Source organism: Miscanthus floridulus, chromosome 8, assembly GCF_019320115.1.
Source record: "Miscanthus floridulus cultivar M001 chromosome 8, ASM1932011v1, whole genome shotgun sequence".
NCBI lineage: Eukaryota > Viridiplantae > Streptophyta > Magnoliopsida > Poales > Poaceae > Miscanthus > Miscanthus floridulus.
In genome coordinates, this window is record NC_089587.1 from 127,476,331 (window position 1) to 127,498,284 (window position 21,954).

At 47.8% G+C, this 21,954-nt stretch overlaps 2 protein-coding genes across 2 annotated transcripts; one reads left to right on the top strand and one right to left on the bottom strand.

The window, feature by feature from the left end:
* Positions 1-350: 350 nt before the first annotated feature.
* LOC136469884 (uncharacterized) lies at positions 351-1,067 on the bottom strand. The gene has a single exon (XM_066467908.1). The coding sequence runs from the start codon at positions 1,065-1,067 to the stop codon at positions 351-353; it is 717 nt and encodes a 238-aa protein (XP_066324005.1).
* A 1,652-nt stretch (positions 1,068-2,719) lies between these two features.
* Positions 2,720-4,955, top strand: LOC136473526 (bZIP transcription factor 11-like). Its single transcript, XM_066471167.1, has 2 exons — positions 2,720-3,678; positions 4,536-4,955. The coding sequence occupies exons 1-2, from the start codon at positions 3,475-3,477 to the stop codon at positions 4,863-4,865; spliced, it is 534 nt and encodes a 177-aa protein (XP_066327264.1). The 5' UTR covers positions 2,720-3,474; the 3' UTR covers positions 4,866-4,955.
* The last annotated feature ends 16,999 nt before the right edge of the window (positions 4,956-21,954 follow it).

Below are 21,954 nucleotides of genomic sequence, written 5' to 3' on the forward strand. Positions count from 1 at the left end.
CAGCAGCGTCTGGAAGCGGTCCGCAAACTCCTGGACCGTGGAGTGGAAGGGAAGGCATCCCAACTCGGCCAACCGCGAGCCGTATATAGGCGGTCCGAAGTGAAAACGGCAAAGCTCCTTGAAGCGCTCCCAGGACGGCATGCCCTCGTCCAACAGGAGGGCGTAGTACCATGTCTGAGCGGCGCCGATGAGGTGGTAGGAGGCCATCCACGTCCGCTGCTCCACCGGAGTGCGCTGGCCCCAGAAGAATTGTTCACAGTGTGTGAGCCAATTCAGCAGATCGACCGAGCCGTCGTACGTCGCGAAGTCGATCTTGTAGGTCCGAGGCTGGAAAGGCGTCTCGCCGAACGTCACGGGAGCGGCAGCCGAGGGCGCCCCGCCGAGCGGTGGAGCTGCAGCCGGCGCGGACCAGAAGGCGGAGCCGTGGAAGATTGGGCCGTCAACGCCGCCATAGAGTGTTCCCGACGCCGGAACGCCCCCAGGGCCGAAGCCCAATGTGATGGGAGGGGTCGAATGGACCGACGGTCGCCCTGGCGCGGAGGAGTAGACCGGCGGCGCGATATCGGTGAGCCACGGCGGAAGCGGGGACGGCGAGTGGGGAAACTGGATCTCCTAGATGGGAAGCTGTCGTGGGGAGCCGCCGATGCTGGCGCGGTGTTGTGCGCTGTGCTGTCCTGCGGCATCCCGTAGGTGTAGACGGCGCCCGAGGCGGGCGAAAGCAGCTGCTGGGGCCCCGGCGGCTGCTGCGGTTTGGGCGCCGGTGGAAGCTGCGACTGCGGGTGAGTCGGTGCCACGCCTGGCTGCGGTCCCAAGAGGAAGGCGTGGACGCCGGCCATCATCCTGCCGAGGTCGACGACGGCCGCAGTGAGCTGCTCGTTGGTCATCACCCCCACGGCGGAGGAGGAAGCCCTGGCGGCCAGCGGCAGTGATCCCGCGGGCAGAGATGTTGCGGCCAGCGACAGCGATCCCGTGGCCAGAGATGATGGCGGCATCGGTGCGGACGGGATCGGCACGGACACGTTGGGGTCCGGCGGCGGCGCTGTTGAAGCGGGCAGCGGCAACGACATCGGATCGAAGGTGGCTGATACCAGGTTGATATGCTGCTGCTCCCTGCCCCTCACCGATCGGAGGTTGTACGTGTGGACGATCGGGGGGCGTGGTTTGAAGGGTGATCGGCGGCGAGGAGCCAGCGATCGCGAGAGAAGGAAGAAGAGGTGGCGGCTAGGGTTTGACTCCCGGCTCCCTTCGGGAAGCCGGAAACAATATGTTTCTGCTTGCCATCTCAATAATGTTTATAAGTATTTATATGTCTCTCAACTAAAATAGGAAATATTCTAATAATATGGCAATCAAGATAAGTATGGGCTTTTAGGGTCCTAGCCACTAGCGGGCTTGCGGCGTGAATAGCCCACGCCGGTCATAACAGTGAGATCTCTAACGGTGCTTTCAAGCTTCAAGTGCTAAATATGATGAAATAATTAACAGAGTTTTTACCTTGTCCTCAACAGGATGAAAATATCTGGTCCTACAAAACAAAAGTTCGGAGTAACCATAATTACTAATATGTTACATTCATTTTGAACGACAATTTTTTTTTGAGTGACCAGCCATGAGCCCCATGAAGAGTGTGGTTGTTTCACTTGCAGACCGGTAATAGGCATTTGTGAGCACAGAGGAAAATCTTCAACAGTGACCAAAATTTCTATCAAGAAATTATTGCACTTTCATCTGATAAGAAAGTGTTTGCACCAATCGCAATAGAATTTCCAAACATCCTATTGAAAGTTGTCTGGAAGAAAAATAAGGAACAGTGGTCTAGAATTTGAGCACTGTATCTTATTCAGTTTGGTTTAAGTCTATACGCAATAAATTAGTTCTTGCTATCAGCAAATAATTGTGAGAACTTTTAACAATGAGAGGCTAGGAACTCACATGATTCTTTTGGACCAGAATCTGCATGATATAGTTATATGGTTTTAAGCATTTTGAGTTGCTCAGCAGCACTTATGTCACTGTGTTCTGTCTGAATACAGAAAGCTAAGAAATGAATAGGTTGTCCACTGGCAGACAACCACTATGACCCGGCAACCTCGAAAGTAAAATCAATACAATCTGTGGATGGCATGTGGTTTCACTTTGTAGACTGGACCACACTAACGTCCCCATGATCTGCAAATATCTTCACAGCTTTCCAACAGAAAATAAATATACCTACCCTCACTAAGTTACTAGAAACATTATTCTTCCTCTGTGCATAGTATTACTACCAGGTAGCAGCAGTTGAACAATTTACTGACTGAACAGTGATACTGCATATATAAGGCAAGCACAAGGTTTGCTCACATGTTTCTGACCTAATAATATGTACAATGAACAAGATATAGCATAACCCAACAATCATATTTAGCACAGGGTATGTTTCTACTCAAGTTTGCCAAAGCTACATGCATGATTAGTTGATTACCAAAACAATGACCAATGAACCTAATCTTTGGCAATTGTACCAAGATACCAGGGAAGATTCCAACCCCACAAGCAACAGCCCACCATCACCTCTGCTTTTTCCTCCCCATGTTTCTGCCGCAACCAGTCACCCACTCACCACCACTGCTTTCCATTCCACCACTATGATTTTCATTAATCTTTTTTTTCCTCTCTCACAAAACTCACAGCATTTCCATCTATAAATGTGCCCCTCTTCCAGGCCTCAATTCCCTTTTCCCCTCCTCCCCTCCTTCCTCACTAAGGTTCCTGTCCTGCAGCCCTGTTGCATGCCATCTTCCTGGCTAGCAAATCTCTTGCCCTTGCTCCCTGACCCTGAGCACTTCGATCACCTTCCTTGTGTTCTTAATCGTATTCACTAGCCTTGTTCTCGTGACCAGATCATCAATCCTTAGGCTTCAAAGACCATATTTCCATCGGAAGCAAATTAAGGTTTCCTGGGGAGACTGCGCCAAAATTTTTACCTGCAGCTAAGCTCATACAGGAGACATTTGTTCCGGTGCATCTGCATCATCAACTTGTTTGTTTCTCTTCTGTAAAAGCTTATTACTGTAAACGTTTTGGCCAATTGATCGATGATAGACTAAAGAGAGGAAGGTCGTGTGGCTTGTTAGATGTCACAAATCCTCTCTGAGGTCAGCCGCTCCGGATTTATGATCAACTCGACGCTCCGGCGAGGCACCCATCTTGTTCTCTCTTTCTCCGTTGTGTTCCTCTACTGGTTCTATGTGTTCTCAGTAAGATCCTAACCACCACTACAAAAATCTCATCCACTGAGAGACCATTCAAATAGAAACATTACTAGTATCATATCCTTGTACTGTGTACCTACACTAGCTACTCCTTGGAAATTATAGCCTCTACGTACAACAACTTAATTAGAGGAAGCTTCTAGTCTAGACGACATAACTTTGGGTACGGTGATCGAGCTTAGTGTGAAGGTCGTCAACTCGATCAAAGTATCTGTTGAGGATGACCCTGTCAGGTGGGACCATTTCAAGTGGGACCTCGTCTGGGTCGAGTCATGGGACCCGCAGCTTTGGGTCGGAGGGTGACATGGTGGACCTCCAGGCCCGGATGGAGCTCAAGCGGAAGAGGAGGATGGAGTCAAACCGGGAGTCTGCAAAACGGTCAAGGCAGCGGAAGCAACAACATCTTGACGACCTCAACTCACAGGTTTGTTTGTGTCTCACTCTTATATATATGCAGTATGTTTCTACATATCTGATTTGAAAAATTAACCATGTTTCAATTATTAGTCGGTATATGGATTGCGATGTCTTTAATTTTAATTTGCTCTCTCTCTAGATATAGGTTACTTTTCCTTTATGTATTGAAGCTTGCACTCATGTGCAGGTGAATTTGACACAAAGCAAAATCAGATGAAAAAGGAGACGTGAGCTTTCAGGATCTGCTGAAGCAAGCAAACTCCAATAATGCACGGTGTCCCTTTCTCAGGGTCCACCCAACAAAATTGCTTCAAAGTAAGCAGTTGGAACATCCAACCAAAACAAGAGATTACAACCTTCCACTATATACATCTTTTAATAAAGCGGTGATATCGAACTAGCAAAGAACGATGCACGACGTGCCACTGTCAAAATCTTTCTCAAAAGTACGCTCAAACTTTAATGCCTTTCTTTCCCAAATATTATCAATTTTCCACGAATTGAACTACTAGCTAGTACTCATCAAAAAGAAGGAAAAGAAAAATAACATACCATTTCGTTGGGTTGTTTAGATCAACAGTAACGTCAATAATTGTACACGATATTATATTTCTCAACGTAAATTGAACTTATTATTAACCACAATCACCAAATACTCCAGGCAAAAACACACAGCAGTCCCCTGCGACACAGACTTCATGAATATCAGAAAACTTTCTATCAATCTTAGCCCTCGAAATCTAAAACAAAACCGTCCAATTTGCCGATCGTATATATACATATCTTCTTCCCACGATTTTTTTGTTCTGCCAATCGATGGCGTTTATATCGGAATGTAATTGTCTTCTGTGAATCAAAAAACAGGTGGACAAGCTGAGGACAACGAAACAGCAACTCATGACAGCACTGAACTTCACCACCCAGAACTACGAGGCAGCAGAAGCTCAGAACTCGGTGCTGCGCACCCAGATGATGGAGCTGGAGAGCAGACTCTGCGCGCTGCGTCAGATCATATGCTACATGAACGCAAACCATGTTGCTAATCCGCGCGAAACAACAATGAATGCACATCCAGCAACTATCATGAGCGGAGCTGCTAACTACGATACTTTTGGCGCAAGCGAAACTGCATGGAACTCTGGCATGCAAATGGTCCAGCAGCCCATAGATCACTTGATGTACCAGTGCTTCTAGGCTCTCTATAGCTAGAAAGATGTAGAGGCCATGACAAGCAAGGCATGCCTACTTGCCTAGGATATATATTATATATTTTCTATGTCACAACTCACAAGTACTGTGTGTCTTTTGATTTAATTTATAAAGGTTTGTGGACCTGTGGGAGAAAACCAGTAGTGTTTTTGCCTTTAACTTGCTCATGTGATAAAGACATGTCAAACTGGTGAGTGGCAAATGGCAAACTTGTGTTTTGGCATGTTATGCACTGCCAGATTAGTGGAGTTGAGTGTTTACAAGGAAGCGCACGGGAACCTGAGAATTCCTTGTGCTCAGCATATCCACTAGGGAAACAATTTAACACTAGGGAAATAAGATTTTAACGGAAGTCAGATAACAATGAGGGCTAATAATCCCGTGCCTTTCGTGAACACATGAGCACTAGGGATATATTGTGTTTAACACTCGGGAACTCAAAGTGCTATATCTTTATATAATACTGTGTATATGCCGAGGGCAATTCAACAGAATTTTTTTTGGGAGAAAAGGAGAAAAGAATGGTATACTACATACTAAACATGCACTAATTATAACTCACAAATTAACAAACAACGATAGAGAACTGGTAAACTCCAACCCATTCAAAAAATGCATTGGTAAAATCATAAGATACATCAGAACTCAATAACTTGTTCTAAGAATAGACTAGGACTGTTGTAACCAAGATAACATAACTAAAACGTCCTGTTTTCGACGGAATAATTAACTTTTTACCAAACTTATGAGGTGAGTGGTATATAAAATACCATGTCAGTGACTCATATGTCAGTGACACATGTTATGGTGTCATTCGTAAGAGTGGTAAAAAAAATTAAATGCCCCGTTTTGGACATTGTGGGCGCGGATCTATCAACTGAAGACTTAACCATAGATTGATCTGATAACTGTTATATATACTAAATGCACAAAAACTAATAAGTTAGCAAACCATGAGCACCACAAAAAGTGAAATAAAAATGTGAGACCCAGCAGTAATTAATTAAGAGAGAAAATGGGGGAGGGGAAGTGAGTTAATCTGACATTACGAATAGCAGATGCCCCTGGTGGTGAGAAGGGGAGGGTGCCGTATTAGGGTGGAGGTGACGGTGTTGGTGAACTGTGTGATTGGGGAGGCGGATTCGTAGTGTGGACTGTGGAGGAAGCAGAGTGTCACACCCAGTGATCATCACTGATGGGAGTGACATGGAGAAGAAGACGTATTCCTCAGTAGCTTACGCATTTGAAATATTACATTTACATTCTTGTACTGAATCGTGGGGCCAAGTGGCTAGTGTCTGTATCGGCACATAAGTGCCTGAACCTGTGCTGTATCCGACAACAACTCTATTATCTAGAAATCTAAGTCTCCAAGGCAGTGGGGTTTGCCCAGCCGACATCCTCGTCCCGTATCCACTCACGAACTCATGTCAACGGTGATTCACCGGCGGCCAGGGGTGACAAGTGGTATCAGAGGCGTTCTATCCTTGGCGTGGGTGGTGGGAGCTCGTCGCTCGTTGTCGGTGTTTCGAATAAACACCAACTAGTAAATTTATGTTTGTTGCGCGTTAGGCCCAGATAGTGTACTAAAGGACACAAGGTTCATACTGGTTCAGGCAGAATGTCCCTACGTCCAGTTTGCTGTTGCTCGTGTTATTAGCACCAAAAAAGATTCGTAGTAGGGGGTACAAACTGTTAAGAGAGGGATAGGTCCCAAGTTTCTGATGGAAGGGTCAAAAGGATGCTAAGAGCTCGGTTGCTGCATGGCTGTGTGTTGTGTGTGAAATTGATCCGTCTCCTTAGTGGGGTCTCCTGCCCTCCCTTTTATAGACCAAGAGGGAGCAGGGGTTACAGATGGGACAAAGAGGAAAAAACCAAATGTGGAGAAGGTCCTTCAAAGGTGCCGGGTCTTCCTTTTCCCTTGAGCCTGCCCTATTGACATGGCAGACCATGCCAGGGATAGCACATTCGCTGATCCTGATAGGGCCGGGCTCTGGCTTTGTTTCAGCAAGTGGTCACATCCCATCCTACTCCGGCAGACGGTGCGGTGTGCCAGGGTGCCGAGCCATGACCCTACGGGGAGCAGACGGGGAAGTGACTATACGTCAGTTACTGTAGATGATGCGAGTTCTCTCCTAGATTGTAGTGGTTGTTGTATGCTTATGTCAGGATCCACGTACGAGGGCTGATGGCAGCGCCCACAACACTGTAAGACGAAAGTCGGCGCCTACAACACAATTCAGACTCTGTCATTCCTGGGAGTGCTTAAAGCGCCTGTCCCGTCATATCCTGATAGTACTTTCCTGCAGGCGTGCAGGGCATGGTCCTCAGTACTGCGGTTGACCTGAGTGTCATGTCTTACCCTGTGCTCGTCATTATGAAGGGGCAGGGTGTAGACGTTGGGCGAGGCGGAGCCAGCCCCAGAACGTCGGGCGAGGCGGAGCCAGCTCTCAGCCATCGGGCGAGGCGGAGTTAGCCCTCAGTCGTCGGGCGAGGCGGAACCTGCCCCTAGACATCGGGCAAGGCGGAGCCAGCCCTCAGACGTCGGGCGAGGCAGAGCCTATCCTCAGCTATCGGGTGAGGTGGAGCCGGCCCTTAGCCGTCGGGCGAGGCGGAGCCAGTCCTCGGTTGTCGGGCGAGGAGGAGTCTGCCCTCAGCCATCGGGCGAGGCAGAGCCTGCCCTCGGTCGTTGGACGAGGCGGGGCCAGCCCTCAGCCATTGGGCGAGGCGGAGCCAGCCCTTAGCCTTGGGCGAGGTGGAGTCTACCCCAGCCATCGGGCGAGGCGGAGTCTACCCCCAGACGTCAGGCGAAGTGGAGTCCAGCCCTCGGGGGTTGGGCGAGGCAGAGCCAACCCTTCGGGGTCAGGCGAGGCACAGCCAACCCTCGGTCATATGGGCAAGAAGTGTAGTTGTGTTCTTGCCTGTTCGGAAGCATCAGCGTTTGATGCTTATTAGTTCCACCTCATTGGGTACCCCTGTATTAGGTCCCCGATAGTAGCCCCCGAGCCTCCGGGTGATTCGGATTGAATCGCCCGGGGGTGATTTCACTTGCCAGAGGGTGCGCGCGAGCGCACTCGATGGGTGTAGCCCCTGAGCCCTCGGGTGATTCGGATAGAATCGCCCGGGGGGTATTTCGATTCGCTAGAGAATGCGCACGAGCGCACCCATCGAGTGTAGCCTCTGAGCCCTCGGGTGATTCGGATAGAATCACTCGGGGGGTAATTCGGATCCTTCGCGGGTATGGCTGTGATATTTGGTGTTTGACAACTTAGACAGTTAAAGGGAACCCTAGTATCCCATTCATGGGGATTCATCCAGGGTCAGCCCGGTTGAGACTCGATTACGGATCATGACTCCCTTGAGGCTCATGCACCTGAGTTTTGACCGTTCATGGGCCCATCCCTTATTGGGACAGCCGTTGGAACTACTGGGCCATCCCTCAAACTTCTGGGCCCTGGTGGGCCAGAGAAATGCTTTTTGACCCATATCCCCTATGTAGGAAAAGAGTCCTGGTCTGCTCGGGAAGGCGAAACGTCCAACGCAACTTTGGTGGGAAAGGATTGGGATCGCGGCGCATATCCCACGACATGATGTGTTGGTGTATCATGGCAGGCATGGACATTTAGGTGGACGGTTGCCCTTCTCGCATCCGTTGCCCCTATAAAACCAAGGGGTTCGCTCGTAGGGTTCCATACTTTGCCTCCTCGCCTTCGCATCTACAACCTCCGTCACCAATCGCCTGAGCCTTCTGCACTTGTATCACAGCCGCCATCAAGCTCACATCCACCCCCCTCCCAGTCGCTAAATGGAGCTGTGGTATAGATCCGATATCACCCTTCAGTGCCTGGAGGGCCTCGTTCGCTATGGCCTCCTTTGCCCACGGACCGCTGCCGAGGAGTGGCGGCTGCCCAGCAATGAGGACGCGCTGTCGCCGCCCAAAGGCTATGTGGTGTCCTTCGCTCGCTTTCATGAGCGAGGATTCACCACCCCCGCCCACAAGTTTCTTCAGGGCTTGCTGCACTACTACAAGGTGGAGCTGCAACATCTTACCCCCGACGGAGTCCAACATATTGTGGCGTTCGTTGCCCTATGTGAGGGATTCCTAGGGATTAGTCCCCACTTTGACCTGTGGCGATATTTCTTTGCCATCAACCTCTTGAAGAAGCGGGAGAAGAGGCAAGAGCTAAGCGTGCTGGTGGGATGTGCAGGCATTCATCTCTGCAACAACTGGGTAAATGAATACCTGTCGATGCGTCTATCGACCTCCAACAAGGGGTGGCATTTGCATTGGTTTTACGTCAAGGACAACGCAACCGCCCCCTCGCCAGTGTTCTCTAGGTGCATTATCAAAGAGGCCCCGAAGCCGTGGAAGTGGGGTGTCCTAGATAAAGACAAGAAGAAAATCTAGGACCATCTTGCTGCCATCCGAATTCTGAAGGAGAGGGGCGTAAAGGGGCCGGGGATCATCAGCACCTACCATACATGGAGGGTGGCACCGCTGATGAGCCATGCGCTTCCCCTGTACCTGATGGCACCCGGAGCATCACTCGATGGGACGACGCTTGTCGATGAAGCGCTCCTCCCTCTGAAGTGGCGCAGCGCATCAAGGAGGCGATGGAGCATTCGAAGGATGATGTCGGCGTTGTCCTTGATTTCATGTATCCGATGCTGGGGCACCCCCCAATGCGGCTAGAACTAGGGTTCATCGACTTCGTAAGTGCTCTTTCCCCGTGCCTCCTTTTTACTTGAATTCCTGGCCCCTTGATGCTGACCTCGGGATAGCGGGACCAGCCGAAGACACTTGTCTTCATGGATAGCCTGGCTCCGCTGCCGAAGGACCCGCTCGTGGTGGCAGCGAATTGCACCACTGCAGAGTGGGAGAAGAAGACGAAGGAGTTCAAGAGGAAGAACAAGCAGCAGAAACAGTAGGCATGGGAGCGAGGAGAGGAGACAGGCAGCGATGACAATGACGATGACGACGATGAGGAAATGACGAGGTAGTCGCAGACATCGAGTGGGGTGATCTAGGAGGCGAGGACACACTGACAGGTACCCACTCGTCAATGCAGGGACCCTTCCCATTCCACGTAAGGGAAGGTGAGGACGTGAGGTCGTAGGAGGAGGTGGGCTGACCATTGTCCTGTCCTTAGCACCATCAGGGGTGGGTGGATCTGCCATCGCATCGGAGGTGCCAGTGGCAGCAGGCGGATCCATCGTCGTGCCCCAAGAGCCAGTGGGAGTGGGTGGATCCGCCTCCATGCCTGAGGTGCCAGTGGGAGCGGGCGGATCCACCGCCGCACTCATAGTGTCGAGAGAGCGGGGTGGCTTCGCCGCCGTGCCCCTAGATACGAGGGAGGTGAGCCCCTCGGCCCGGGAGCAGGGAACAGGCTCAAAGCGGTCCCACCCCGATGAGGTGGAGCAGGGAACTAGGGGTTCATCCCCCAAATGTCTCCACCGCCCAACAGCGTCGACGTAAGTTGTCGATTCCTCTGTTTTTCTCTGTTTTTTATAGTGACCCATGCCTTTTGTTTCTTCTATAGCATCAGGAGACGGGGCACTTCCATAGCACTGGTGCCTAAGAAGACCATCTCCCTTCAGGCAAGGCAGGGGCCGCCGCCAGACATCGCTCCCATTTTGGGCGAGAGCGGCACTAGTGTCACAGCATCGTCGGTTGGTCTAGCGCCATCTACGGCGGTGTCCATGCCCTCGGCGGATCAAGCGGTCGGTGAGGCCGAGGGGGTGCCCTCGGAGGTTGCTGCACAACTAACGACGGAAGTGACACCACCACCGATGTTGGGGGTGGGTGGAGCTGTTGGCTGCACCAATTACGTCAACCACGGTGGGTGCGGCATAGTCGGATGAGGTTCCGCCGATGGAGGCAGAGGTGATGGTGGCTCTGATGGCTAGGTCGTAGCTAGAATCCATGGTGGCAGTGCCCGAGGCAGCGGCGAGTGTCGTGCCACCGATGGCCCCAGGGATAACACCCACCATGGGCAGGAAGGAGGAGGTCATGGCCGAGGGACCCTTGGACGCCACAGCGGTTGCCGAGGAGACTGGCCAGGAGTTGTCCCTGGCCCTGACATCGGAGGGCTACTACCTACCTACGTGAGATGAGCCTCTGCTCTAGTGGGTGAGTCCGTGGGACCCATCGTCGGAACACTTCACCCTCGATGATGCCACCAAGGGCATAGAGCGGGAGAAGCTCCACGAGGGGTTCACGGCTACGCTGGAGGCTCTGAACCAGGCCAGCGGCGTCTTTCGAGACATCATTGTCCCCACCGGCTAGGTATTCACTTGGTTCTGCCTCTCGATCTCTTTTTTCTCTATCTAGTTTTGTTTTCTGACCACCGTCTTCTTTTAGTCGCTTATTGCCCATAGCAGGGAGAAATCCTAGTTCCTCCATGAGAACAAGGAGGATTGGGACTGCCTTGTCAATGAGGCACGGCTGCACAGGGACATGAGCACCCAACTCCACCAGAGGGTGGCCGAGCTGACTCCCCTTGCCGTGGAGGTGCACAATCTTCGACGACGGGAGGCCAAGGCCCACTGGGATGCGGATCTCGCTGAGAAGTCTTTTGATGAACTATCAGAGAGGGCGTGGCGAGATCAGGAGGAGGCCGCCAGAGTGTAGAAGGAGCAAGATGAGCTGCTCTAGTGGGACACCGAGCCCCGACAGGGGATCATTGACCTCCTGGCCGAGGCCAAGAAGGAGCGGGATCATAGGCTGGTGGCTGAGGAGAGGTCCACGGTCCTAGAGCAGAGGGCAAAACTAGACGCCGAGATGGTCGCCCGGCTATGCGAGGAGTGGGACGAGCTATGCCATACTTTAGAGAGGCTCAGCTCAGAGCGCGGCGCGGCCTACGGGGAGTGTGACTGGGCCGTCTGAGAGCACGATGAGGCGCAACAGAGGATCAGCTTCCTCTAGGCCAAGCTGGAGACCATGAAAGCCCAGAAGCTAGTGGCCGAGGGTGCTGTTTCCAGACTGGCCACTGATCTCACCGAGGCGAGGAGTCTTCTTCAGGCAGAGAGCGATGAGCTTGATCTCCTGAATGTTGCCCTCGGCGTAGTCTGCGATGACCTGTAGGTGGTGTAGGCGGAGGGGACCAGCTCGCTCATGACTCGTACCTCAAATATCGCGACATGGGTGTGCCAGCTGGAGAATGAAGCTCTTCGCTCGAGGATCACCCAAACCTTCATGTCGCCTCCTCGCATTACGATGACAACATTGATTTCGAGGCGATGAGCCTTGGTTTCACGCCTAGTTATGAACCCTCTGATCTGGAGGCAATAGAGACGATGATGACTCCTTTTGTGGAAACCCTGGTGAGCAGAATTGAGGACATGGTTCTCCCCGGTAGGGGGCAGTTAGTCGAATGAGTCTGGATATTTATCTGTAATCTGTGGACAAGTGTTGGTTCTTTTGAAAATAGATTCGTAACTTTGTTTCATTGAACAAGTTCACAATTTTCATTTTGTTTGTTTGAACTTGCTTTCTTCCCTTTTTGCATTCAAAAAAAGGTGCTTATGCAATCTGACCCTTCCATTTGTTAAGACCATAGGGCCCGAGGTGTATAAGAGGGAAATTTCGATTATGCTGGTGAGCAAAGTTACCATAGCCATAGGGGTGTTGGTTTTTGCAGTCTTACCAGGCATGCTCGGTTATTTATTCCAATAAACCTTGCCGCTAACCTTAACATAAGGAAGAGGGCCGATGCAACGACTGTTTCAAAAAAGGAGGTATTTAAGCCTTTACCACCCGCTAAGTGAGAATCGACCCCTTGCGGTCGCTGGGGCCGGATGTTACTGGAGACCAAAACGAGGGTAGCGAACTTACTCTTGTATTCGCACGTACCCCTTACTTAGGATTTTTAGCTATCGTTCTGTGACCGTGTGTTTGGTCTCATAGCAAGTCCAGCCTTCCTTGAGCCCCCGCATGTGGCGGGGATTCGGTCAAGGGTTAGCTCATTTTGTGACTATCGCTCCATTCGAGGTTTGAACACCTAGAAGGGTTGAGGCGATGTCACTTGCCTCGATGGCTCGAGTGATGTTCTTGATGAGCTCGCTAACGGGGATGTTCGAACAGAATCCGATCCCGTTGCTTGCGACAAGGTCGGCAAAGCCCTTGGGTGGCGTTCTGTTGCTCCTTGACCTACCTTCCAACAGATTCCCCCTCAATGGGGATTCTATGGGCTCAGCTAAAGGCTGGATTGAACTAGAAGGTTGAGATGACCCTATTCACCTCTATGCGGGTTGGGCAAAGGCCACTGAGGCTCATCTACGTTTTCTCCCCTGGCTCTTGTTCGACACGAGGTAGCCTCGGGCCCTTCACGGGCTAGCCTTCAAACCTCGATCTCTCGATCTCGGATCGAGCGGCTCAAGCCCTCGAGCCCCTTGGGGTCTAATAGGGGTTAGCCATGTTTTATGCATCACCCCGTCCTCAGTTTCCGCAATCGAAGGGGTTGAGCTAACGACACTTGCCTCGATGGCTCGAGTGTCGCGCTCACTGAGCTCACTAATGGGCATGTTCGTGTGGAATCCAAGTCCGTCATCCGCTGATGTGGTCGGCATAGCCCTCATGTGGCATTTCACTACTTCTTAACCCACCTCCCAGCAGATGCCCGAGTCGTTCGGTAGGCTCGGGTGGCCCGTTGGCCTCTCCTCGATGGAGATTCTGTGGGTTTGGCTCGAGGTTAGAATCGAACGAGAAAGGTTGAGATGTCCCTGTCCGCTTCTGAGCGGGGTCGGGCAAGGCCGCTGGGTCTCATCTCGGGGTTTCTCCCCTGGCTCTGTTTGATGCAAGGCGGCCTCGAGCCCTTCGTAGGCCGGTCTTCAAAACTTGGTCAATTGCCGCTCATATCGAATGAGGCGAGTACTGCTTCGTGACATGACACGAAGCGTTGAGATGTAGCAATTGCATATGCAACGTTTGGATGTATGGGATTAATGTTCGATTTAATCGAAACAAAAGCAGTGGTTGGTGATGTTACCTTGGTGGCATGAGTGATGGGAAGCTCTTACTAGACATGTCCGTGCGGGGTTTGAGTCCGATGTTTGCGATGGGGCCGATGTATCCTGCATGAGCATCACAATTTTTCATTCCTGTCTCTTGGTAGCGATCTGAGCTATTCGATTGACTTAGGTGGCCTGACAGTTTCTCCTTGAAGGAGATCCCATAGGTAGACCCCTTCGAACCCTTGCCAAGAAGGTAGATGCTAAAGCTTAGGGTGCGAGGAACTATGAATTCGATTATGCTAGTGAACAAAAATGTCGTAGCCGCTGGGGCGTAGGGTCCAGTGGTTCGTTTAGTTTTACTCAACGTTTTACACCCGCACATCGTACCTCTGGATTTTAATCATAAGGAGGGGTCGGGCTAGGGGAATGTCTAAACAAGTAGACACTCTCGGGCAGCCCCTGAGCGATGTCCGCGCCCCTGCCGTTACAGGGGTTGGAGGCCCGATAGTAAAATTGACACGCAAAGTAAGAAAACAAAGGTGCTTATCTTTCGGCGACCGTTCGTTTGGTGTTCACCTGGGCCATCCGATCAACCCAAGAGGCCCGTTGGGCTCCCTTTGATGAAGGTTCCGTCATTGAGTCCTTCCGGGTCCTGCTTGGGGAAGCGAAGAGTCGCCTGTATGTGAGTGCGCCTTGTTTCTCACGCCCGGCATGCAGTAGTGGTGGGCCATGCCTAGGCCACATCCCGTTTGACCAGACGCCGTTTCGTTGAGCAGAGCGCATCCCGTCAGAACAGATGCATCCCCTCGAATTCCCGTCAGCATCGATTTCTCATCTACATTGAATAGGGGAAGGGAGAGGGTTTTTCATTCCAACCTTTCATCTTTCTTCAGCTACTGCATCTCCTCCTTAAATAGGGGGAGGGAGGGGTTCTCATCCCCATTCCTTCACCTATTCTTGAGCCGCTACCTTCTCTCCCTCCTCCTTTTCACCAAAATGAATTTGTGCATCGTAGCGGTTCCTAAGTGAGAGAGGGTAATGCCAGGGAGAGAAAGACTCACAGATCTGCTCGTGAATCTAGAGCGTGATGTCGAGCCAGAGGTCATCCAATGTAGATGAGATGGTGTCGGCCACCTTTGCCGAGAAGGGGCCACTTCCGCCGAAGGAGGAGGCGCACTGGTGGGTGCTGAGTGTTGTTGGCTCTGTCGTCATCCACGAGGCCTTCGTCGGGATGGAGCCATACAGGGACCTCTTCTGACGAATCTTCTCTGGGCGAGCCTTGTTGGTGGGGGAGCCACCTAGGACTACGTTGATGGGGGGTTTCCGCCTTGCAGCTGCTTAGATCGGCCAATTCATGAAGCTTGATGAGATGTCAGAGACATCGATCAGCCATGGTGGCCATTCTCCGGCGGGCAGCACCCCCCGTCTAGGTGCCATTGTTAGGGTTGTGGCTGATCATGATGGCATAGTCCCTGGATGCCCTAGCGAAGACACCATGGTCGTCGACGCGGTGCTCGACCTTGTAGACGATGCTGCCCTCAAGGATCCCTTGGAGCGGTAGGACATTGTCGATGAAGAGCCTGGCGCGGCGACCGTAGTAGTACTTAGAGTAGAAATAGTCAGCAGATGTAATAGTTTAATTTGTGGGGGAGCCCTGTGTGAATTGTTTTATGTATTCATGAATACATCAGTCCCTTTTTGTGATGAAATTACTTTGTAAGCGATGAATTTGTACAAAAAATGAACAAGTTCTCAAATTTCATTACGTCAAACAACTTTTTAGCTCTTCTCCTTCTTTTCATAAAAGAGGTTCAGTGCCTTCCAACCCTTCCCGTAGTTAAGGTCGCAAAAAGCTTGGAGTCACTACACCACAACACCAAGATTAGCGATGGACGGTCTGACGCTAAAAGCGGCTACAACGACAGACAATCTGACGCTAAAAAGTTATAGCGATAGACTTCTGCACACGCTGTAAGTCCTGTTGCTAAAAATCTTTAGCATCAGATAGTACTTTTAGTGACAGATAGTTCGTTGCCCTGATTTTTTTAGCGACAGATAGTCTGCTGCTACTCTTTAGCGATAGATAGCCTGCCAGTACTCTATAGCGACAGACAATTTGAAATTACAAATGTTTTTAGCGACTGATGGTTTGACAAGATCATTTAAATGCATTTAAAAAATAAAAGATCATTTGGTTGCAAATTAATACAAAAGTAACATCATTATGCACATTTCTCATACAAATAGATTCATTCATGAACCTGAAACATAGATCCATGATTAGATAAAGTTACTATGCTTCAGTATGATGTATTATTACAAAAGTAGGAATCACTCTATTTTAGATGCATATAAACACCGCTTTGAAAAGAAGCAAAGTTACATGCCTGTAAAAATTGTAAACCTGCACAATCAACAAGTCTATACTCTTTCACTACATGATATAAATATTATTGATTTCGTCTAAGTAGTTGACTAGATGAAAAGCAAGGATGGCTTGTCATTTCTCCCGCTGCTCAAAAATTCAGAACCTGAAACACATGATTGAGCTATTGTTGAACTGAAACAAGCCAAGACCAAGTTGCCGAACAGAGCGAGATGAGCTGCTGCTATTTCAATTGATTTACTGCAGTGCAATAACAGAATGATAAATATAACTTGGTTACAAATTGCAACTTTTAACTTACAATGAGAGAATGAGATGGCATAGTTTCACAAATATAATTCACATATTCAGTTTGCTCAAACTCTAAAACTTTCAAACCTTACTATTTGCTACTTATCGATTTATACTAGGTCTGTTTATGCATATGAATATGTATAGGTACAATTCATAATTTGCTCAATTAATTAGTAACATTCAAAGGATTAACCTGGCAACAATTTTAAAATCTGGGTTGCTTGTAAAAACCAAGTATTGCATAGATGAATAAATATAATGTAAACAGATAAGCAGAAAGCCAACATTTTTTGAAGAAAATGTACATTATAGAATCAATGTGAAAAAATGAGTTGTTGGTCAAATAGCAAACAGCGTACCAAGTACTTACCCTAAGTCATAGTTTTTTACAATATTATTTCTAGAGTAGGTTACTGCTACTTCAATAATATGTGTTACTCAATTCCAAATGAGCAGAAAACGCTAGTGCACTACTTAAATCACTGAAGGAACAATGAGACTAGCTTTGTTTAGTACTCGAATCTGCTAGGTACTGAATTCATAGACACAAGCTGGTATCAAACATATTTTATAGATCATATATTGACAAAACAAAAAATTCTGAGACCAAAATACATGGAAAAAAATTGACAAAAGCAAAAACAAGCAAGTCCTGTGGTACAGACTAATGCTAGGTATTCTTGTTGGATAGATATGTAATTTACACGGAACATAGTAAGGCATCACAGTACAACTCTTTGCATGTGAAAAAATCATTCCCTTAGTTACCTTAGTGTAAGAATCCACTAATGCTAGGTCTTCCTTTCTTCTAAGGCATCATCAAATCTTGATTTGGCTTCCAAGTTCTTCAGATGACAGCTACATAGCATAGTAAAGATCTGAAAGTAGGCAGCTATGTAAGGGAGGCATAAACTTGCTATGAACAAAAATGATGAACTGGAAGCTCTTTACTAATCTTAAATCAAGGCATAAAAGTGTAAATGAGACATACCAGTTGAAGTAGAAACCAACAAACTTTGAGTTTTCTGAAATCTCAAGTTCCACCCTTGCTTTTCTGGATGCCTGCTCAAAAATAAATGCTACTGTTACTACCTATTACACTATAAAAAATGCCCAGCATGCTTTATAAATTATTAAACTTCTTGTTTAGCAAACAGGAGGTTAGAACCTATAATACTCACTCAAAACTCTGGATGTAACTGGCTAGATAGGACAGTAACAACAACAGCAAACTAGCATGTATCAATGCAATCTAAGACAGAAAAATCAGGGAATTCATACTTGTCAGCCTCACAAAGCAAATGCTGCTACCAGCACAGTAATAGATGGGCTTTTAGTTTCAGTTTAGAAACTTTCAGTTGTAGTTTACAGCAAAAAAAACCTTGTCCTTTCTTCTAGCATAAACCATCAAAGAAATTACAGGAACTGAATCACTCATAAATAAATGGCAGCCTCTGAAATATTTAGTAAGCTAAACCTATTGAGAAAAGTTTAGTCTTTTAAACTAATCGAAAGTGTACCAATAATGTACTATACTAACAAAGAGAACACACAAGGCAGGAACTCAGAATTTATGACTGTTGGAACATATAATAGCAGTAACAGTAATACTAGAAAATGTATTAAAAATAAAAAGTTCTAGGAGTACTGGAGGGCATATTGTTATTGAAGAATACTTTTTTTGTATAGCAGGAACATATAATGTTAGGTCGGTTTCTATTCATGAGCTTGCCAAAATCGTACAAAAGGAACCTTCAATGAAGCACTTCACTTTATAAACCTACAATAAAGAGATGGTTAGCAGATGCGTATACAAAGGTTATAGAATATCACTTGCACATGACATTCACAGATAACGACAAACAGAGAACAAAGAGAATGAATATTTTTGCTTTATCCTGCCACTGATGCTACTATATCTAGCGCCACTGTAGAATATAGAAGAATTCCAATTTATGGGAGCTTGTGTGGCTCAGTAACAATTGATATGTTTAAATTTAACAAAACCACTAGAGCAATAATCCATTTGACATACCAGTGATTCATTATGGCTTAGAGAAAGGAAAGCAGCAATGTTGCTGTAGCACCCGGTTTGAAAGACAAAACCAGATACACGCTATATGTGAGCCCAAGAAGTCAAATCTCACATATAGCCACAAATAAGGGTAATATCAAGAGACAATACTTATTACATAACGTATTAGTAAAAGAAAAGTACCCTTAGAGTATAGACAGCGAAAAGTCGACTCCGATCTTCAGGCGAAGACTCCAAATCCATAGGGACGACTGACTGGTTGACCACAAACCTAACTCCTCCAAACCAGCAATCTGGTACCCATCCAGGATTTTTATCCAATGTATAGAAAAGTAAAACAAGCGTAAGTACATGCTGTACTTAACAATTATATCATGGGGTTCATGAGGCTCAAAAAGCTGACACTGGTTTAATGCGATTAGCTTTAATAGGTCATCTTTTTAAGCAATTGAGTGGCAAAGAATTTATCATTCCCATAAACACATGATCAGGTAAACATGAATAATGTATAGCATAAACAATTGATCATTAGTATGATTATCCATTAGAGATCATCTCTATTCCATAAGGGTCCAAGGCCACTCGTGTCCGTGAGCACGGCTGTTATAACAATTTTACACTCTACAGAGGTTGTACATGTTCACTATGAGTCGTGATTTACCCTTTCGCCCGAGATAGCTAATCTCTTGACCCACTTCCAAGGAAGGTCGGCAGGGTTCACTATGAAGCCTTTCAAAGGATTCGTCTGACAAGTTAGGGCCGCTAGGCATATGTGGCCCCTCTCTAGGAGTGGCACATGTGGGCATCGCAGCACGGTACACACTTCCCAGCAGCAAAGGAAACATACCCTACGCCTTTAAGGTAACCACTAACAAGCTAGAAAAGATCCTCATACTGAGCTAAAGCCAGAGCCATATGGCCCTCATAGCTGTACTGTAAGTCCCAGATGATCGCTTACAGATAAGTCCTTAGGGAGAGGAATCTGAAGCATATAAACACTCCAGCCCCCTGTGTCCATGTTACTAAAAAGTCATGTTTTAATGTTTATTGCATATACCATTAGTCAAGTTACAAGATCATGGTTTTGATTAAGCACTAGCAAAAACTATCCCATGCAATATCCCAAAGGTTTCAAGGTACAAGATATCAAATATCTAGGATATCCTTAATGGCAACAAGGGAGACACATGCAATATGAATTTAGTGATTAAATGTGAATAGGTAACAAGGATAGTCCCATGTTATACTTGCCTTACACACCGATCCTTCGGTAAGCTTTATTCTTCACGTCCTTCTTCTTTTGGATCACCACGTGTATCTCACCGACCGGACAATCGTAGAACACCACACAAACATCCATACACATACATGCATAGCATACAGTTGCATCTATATCAGAACAGTACACCAATCATAGAAAAATTAAGTGAAAGAGACTAAAATATGATTCTACGCATCACTATGAACACACAATCACGAGAGGCACGCTAATTGGAGCTACAGTTGAAAAGTTACACCTATCGAGAGTGAAATGACCTGATTTCCGCGAAGGGAAATCCACAGAGTTGAAGTGTATTATGACCGTTGTAGATCATATTACCCAAATTCCAGTCGAATACCACATCCATACAACGATAATATCAGAGTACAAATAGTGCTGAATTACATAAATTATTACATCGCCGCATTGGCGGAATCAAAAGTAACATTTATTCAGAATAGCTTGAAGATAAGATCACCAAACTCGAGCGTAGGAACAAACCCCTCAACCGTCAAACTCCTTAGAGCTATACTCCTCAGCGGAACCTGTGTGCCAAAATTTATCAGTACAATTTGTACTGGCCACTCCCACCCTATGAGCATTGCTTTGTGGAAATTGGATGCAAGTTGGATATAATCAAAAGGAACCTATAAGGCTAGGGTTTCCTATGTATTAGCATATCAAGTATATAATAACAGTTGGTCAAGTTTTAACACCATTCCCACACACATTCCACCCCATTCCCTTCCAAAGCCAGGTTTCGATCCTGGGATCAATATACCACCATCTCCATATCATCACCATACCATTGCTCAGTCGACAGGCCAACTCCCTCTCGGCACTATATCATGGCCCGTAGCCCCTGGCTACGACCGACACTCTCTCACGGGGGAAGAAGAGAAGGACTCATCTCACTATCTAGTTTAAGCGAAACCCAGGAAAGGTCCATAGCCGACAAGTCAGCATATGTATCGATCAATCAACCATACACTCTGCTAGCCTAGGATAATGCCACTCTACCATTCAGCCCTGGTACACCCCAAGTCTAGTCTGGTGTGGCTAAAACTGTGAGTCATGAGTCGAGTCCACATGGTCTCCATGAAGTCTCAGAAGGGTGTGGGGGAAATCCTCCGCGCCCCGTACCTCCTTGCACTGTCCGCTATCATCCTAGCAGTAGTGGCAATATCCTACCAAGTAGTCCGGCCGTCCCGCACCATATAGGGCTAGTGGTATATAAGGCGTCCCGGTGAATCTGAGTACTAGTAAGTCCTTAGGGGTGACCAAGCCAGAATGTCTTCATTAGGGTTTCCATTTACCGTGCCACCATAGCACCTCCACCCCAGGCTCCTCCCATCACAGGTTCACACCCAGGGCCACCTCATATTCCATTTACCCACCATAGGTATCCATTTCCAGGGGTGCCTAGGTAGCACCCCATGGCAAGACTTGCCCTAGGCTTGTCGTATATTCCAACTTGGTCGACACAACACTCACCCTCCACGCACCCAAGTCACACACGCAGCACTCTCCCCATAGTCTAGATAACACCAGTTTCCACCATGCATCAATGTAGTATAAGCGTAGTAGAAGTAATAAGCAATGAAATATAGCAGCAAGCGTGTGTCTAGCCTAATAGCAGGGTAAGTAGGGGTAAGGTTGCGTCAAGGTGAAGGCCATCAAGTAAGCATACTACCATGCAAGTCCTATCATAGTGTGAATATAACAATTAAGTAAAGCAATAGCAGTTCTATATTAGCCATGCGTAATAGGTGCTACGAGGTTGGGTGGGATGTGGCACCTTTAGTGAAGTCGTCTCCGTACTCCTCACGGTACCCAACGACGTCTATAGAATAGCACAAAATGCAATGAAAATTCAAAAGAGCCAAATGCACTAAATCATGGGTCCATTGCGTAGAGCTTGATTTTAGATGAATTTTGGTCCTGGTCTTGTATTTTTCTGAGTTCGTATGAATTAATTATGAATTTCCAAAGTTTCAATCATTTCTGAAAATGGGAAAAGGCTGGATTAACATCGTGCTGACATGTGTCACGCTCCTGTTGGTCCACGTGGCATGCTGACTTCAGTATGACATCAGCATGACGTCATCATCTCAGTTCTGGTACTGACAGGTGGGTCCAGAGCTGC

Bases quoted from the DNA above. Each gene is read 5' to 3' on its own strand.
- LOC136469884 (XM_066467908.1), bottom strand. From the start codon at position 1,067: ATGTCGTTGCCGCTGCCCGCTTCAACAGCGCCGCCGCCGGACCCCAAC.
- LOC136473526 (XM_066471167.1), top strand. From the start codon at position 3,475: ATGACCCTGTCAGGTGGGACCATTTCAAGTGGGACCTCGTCTGGGTCG. The intron at 3,679-4,535 runs GTTTGTTTGTGT...ATCAAAAAACAG, and splicing joins TTGACGACCTCAACTCACAG to GTGGACAAGCTGAGGACAAC.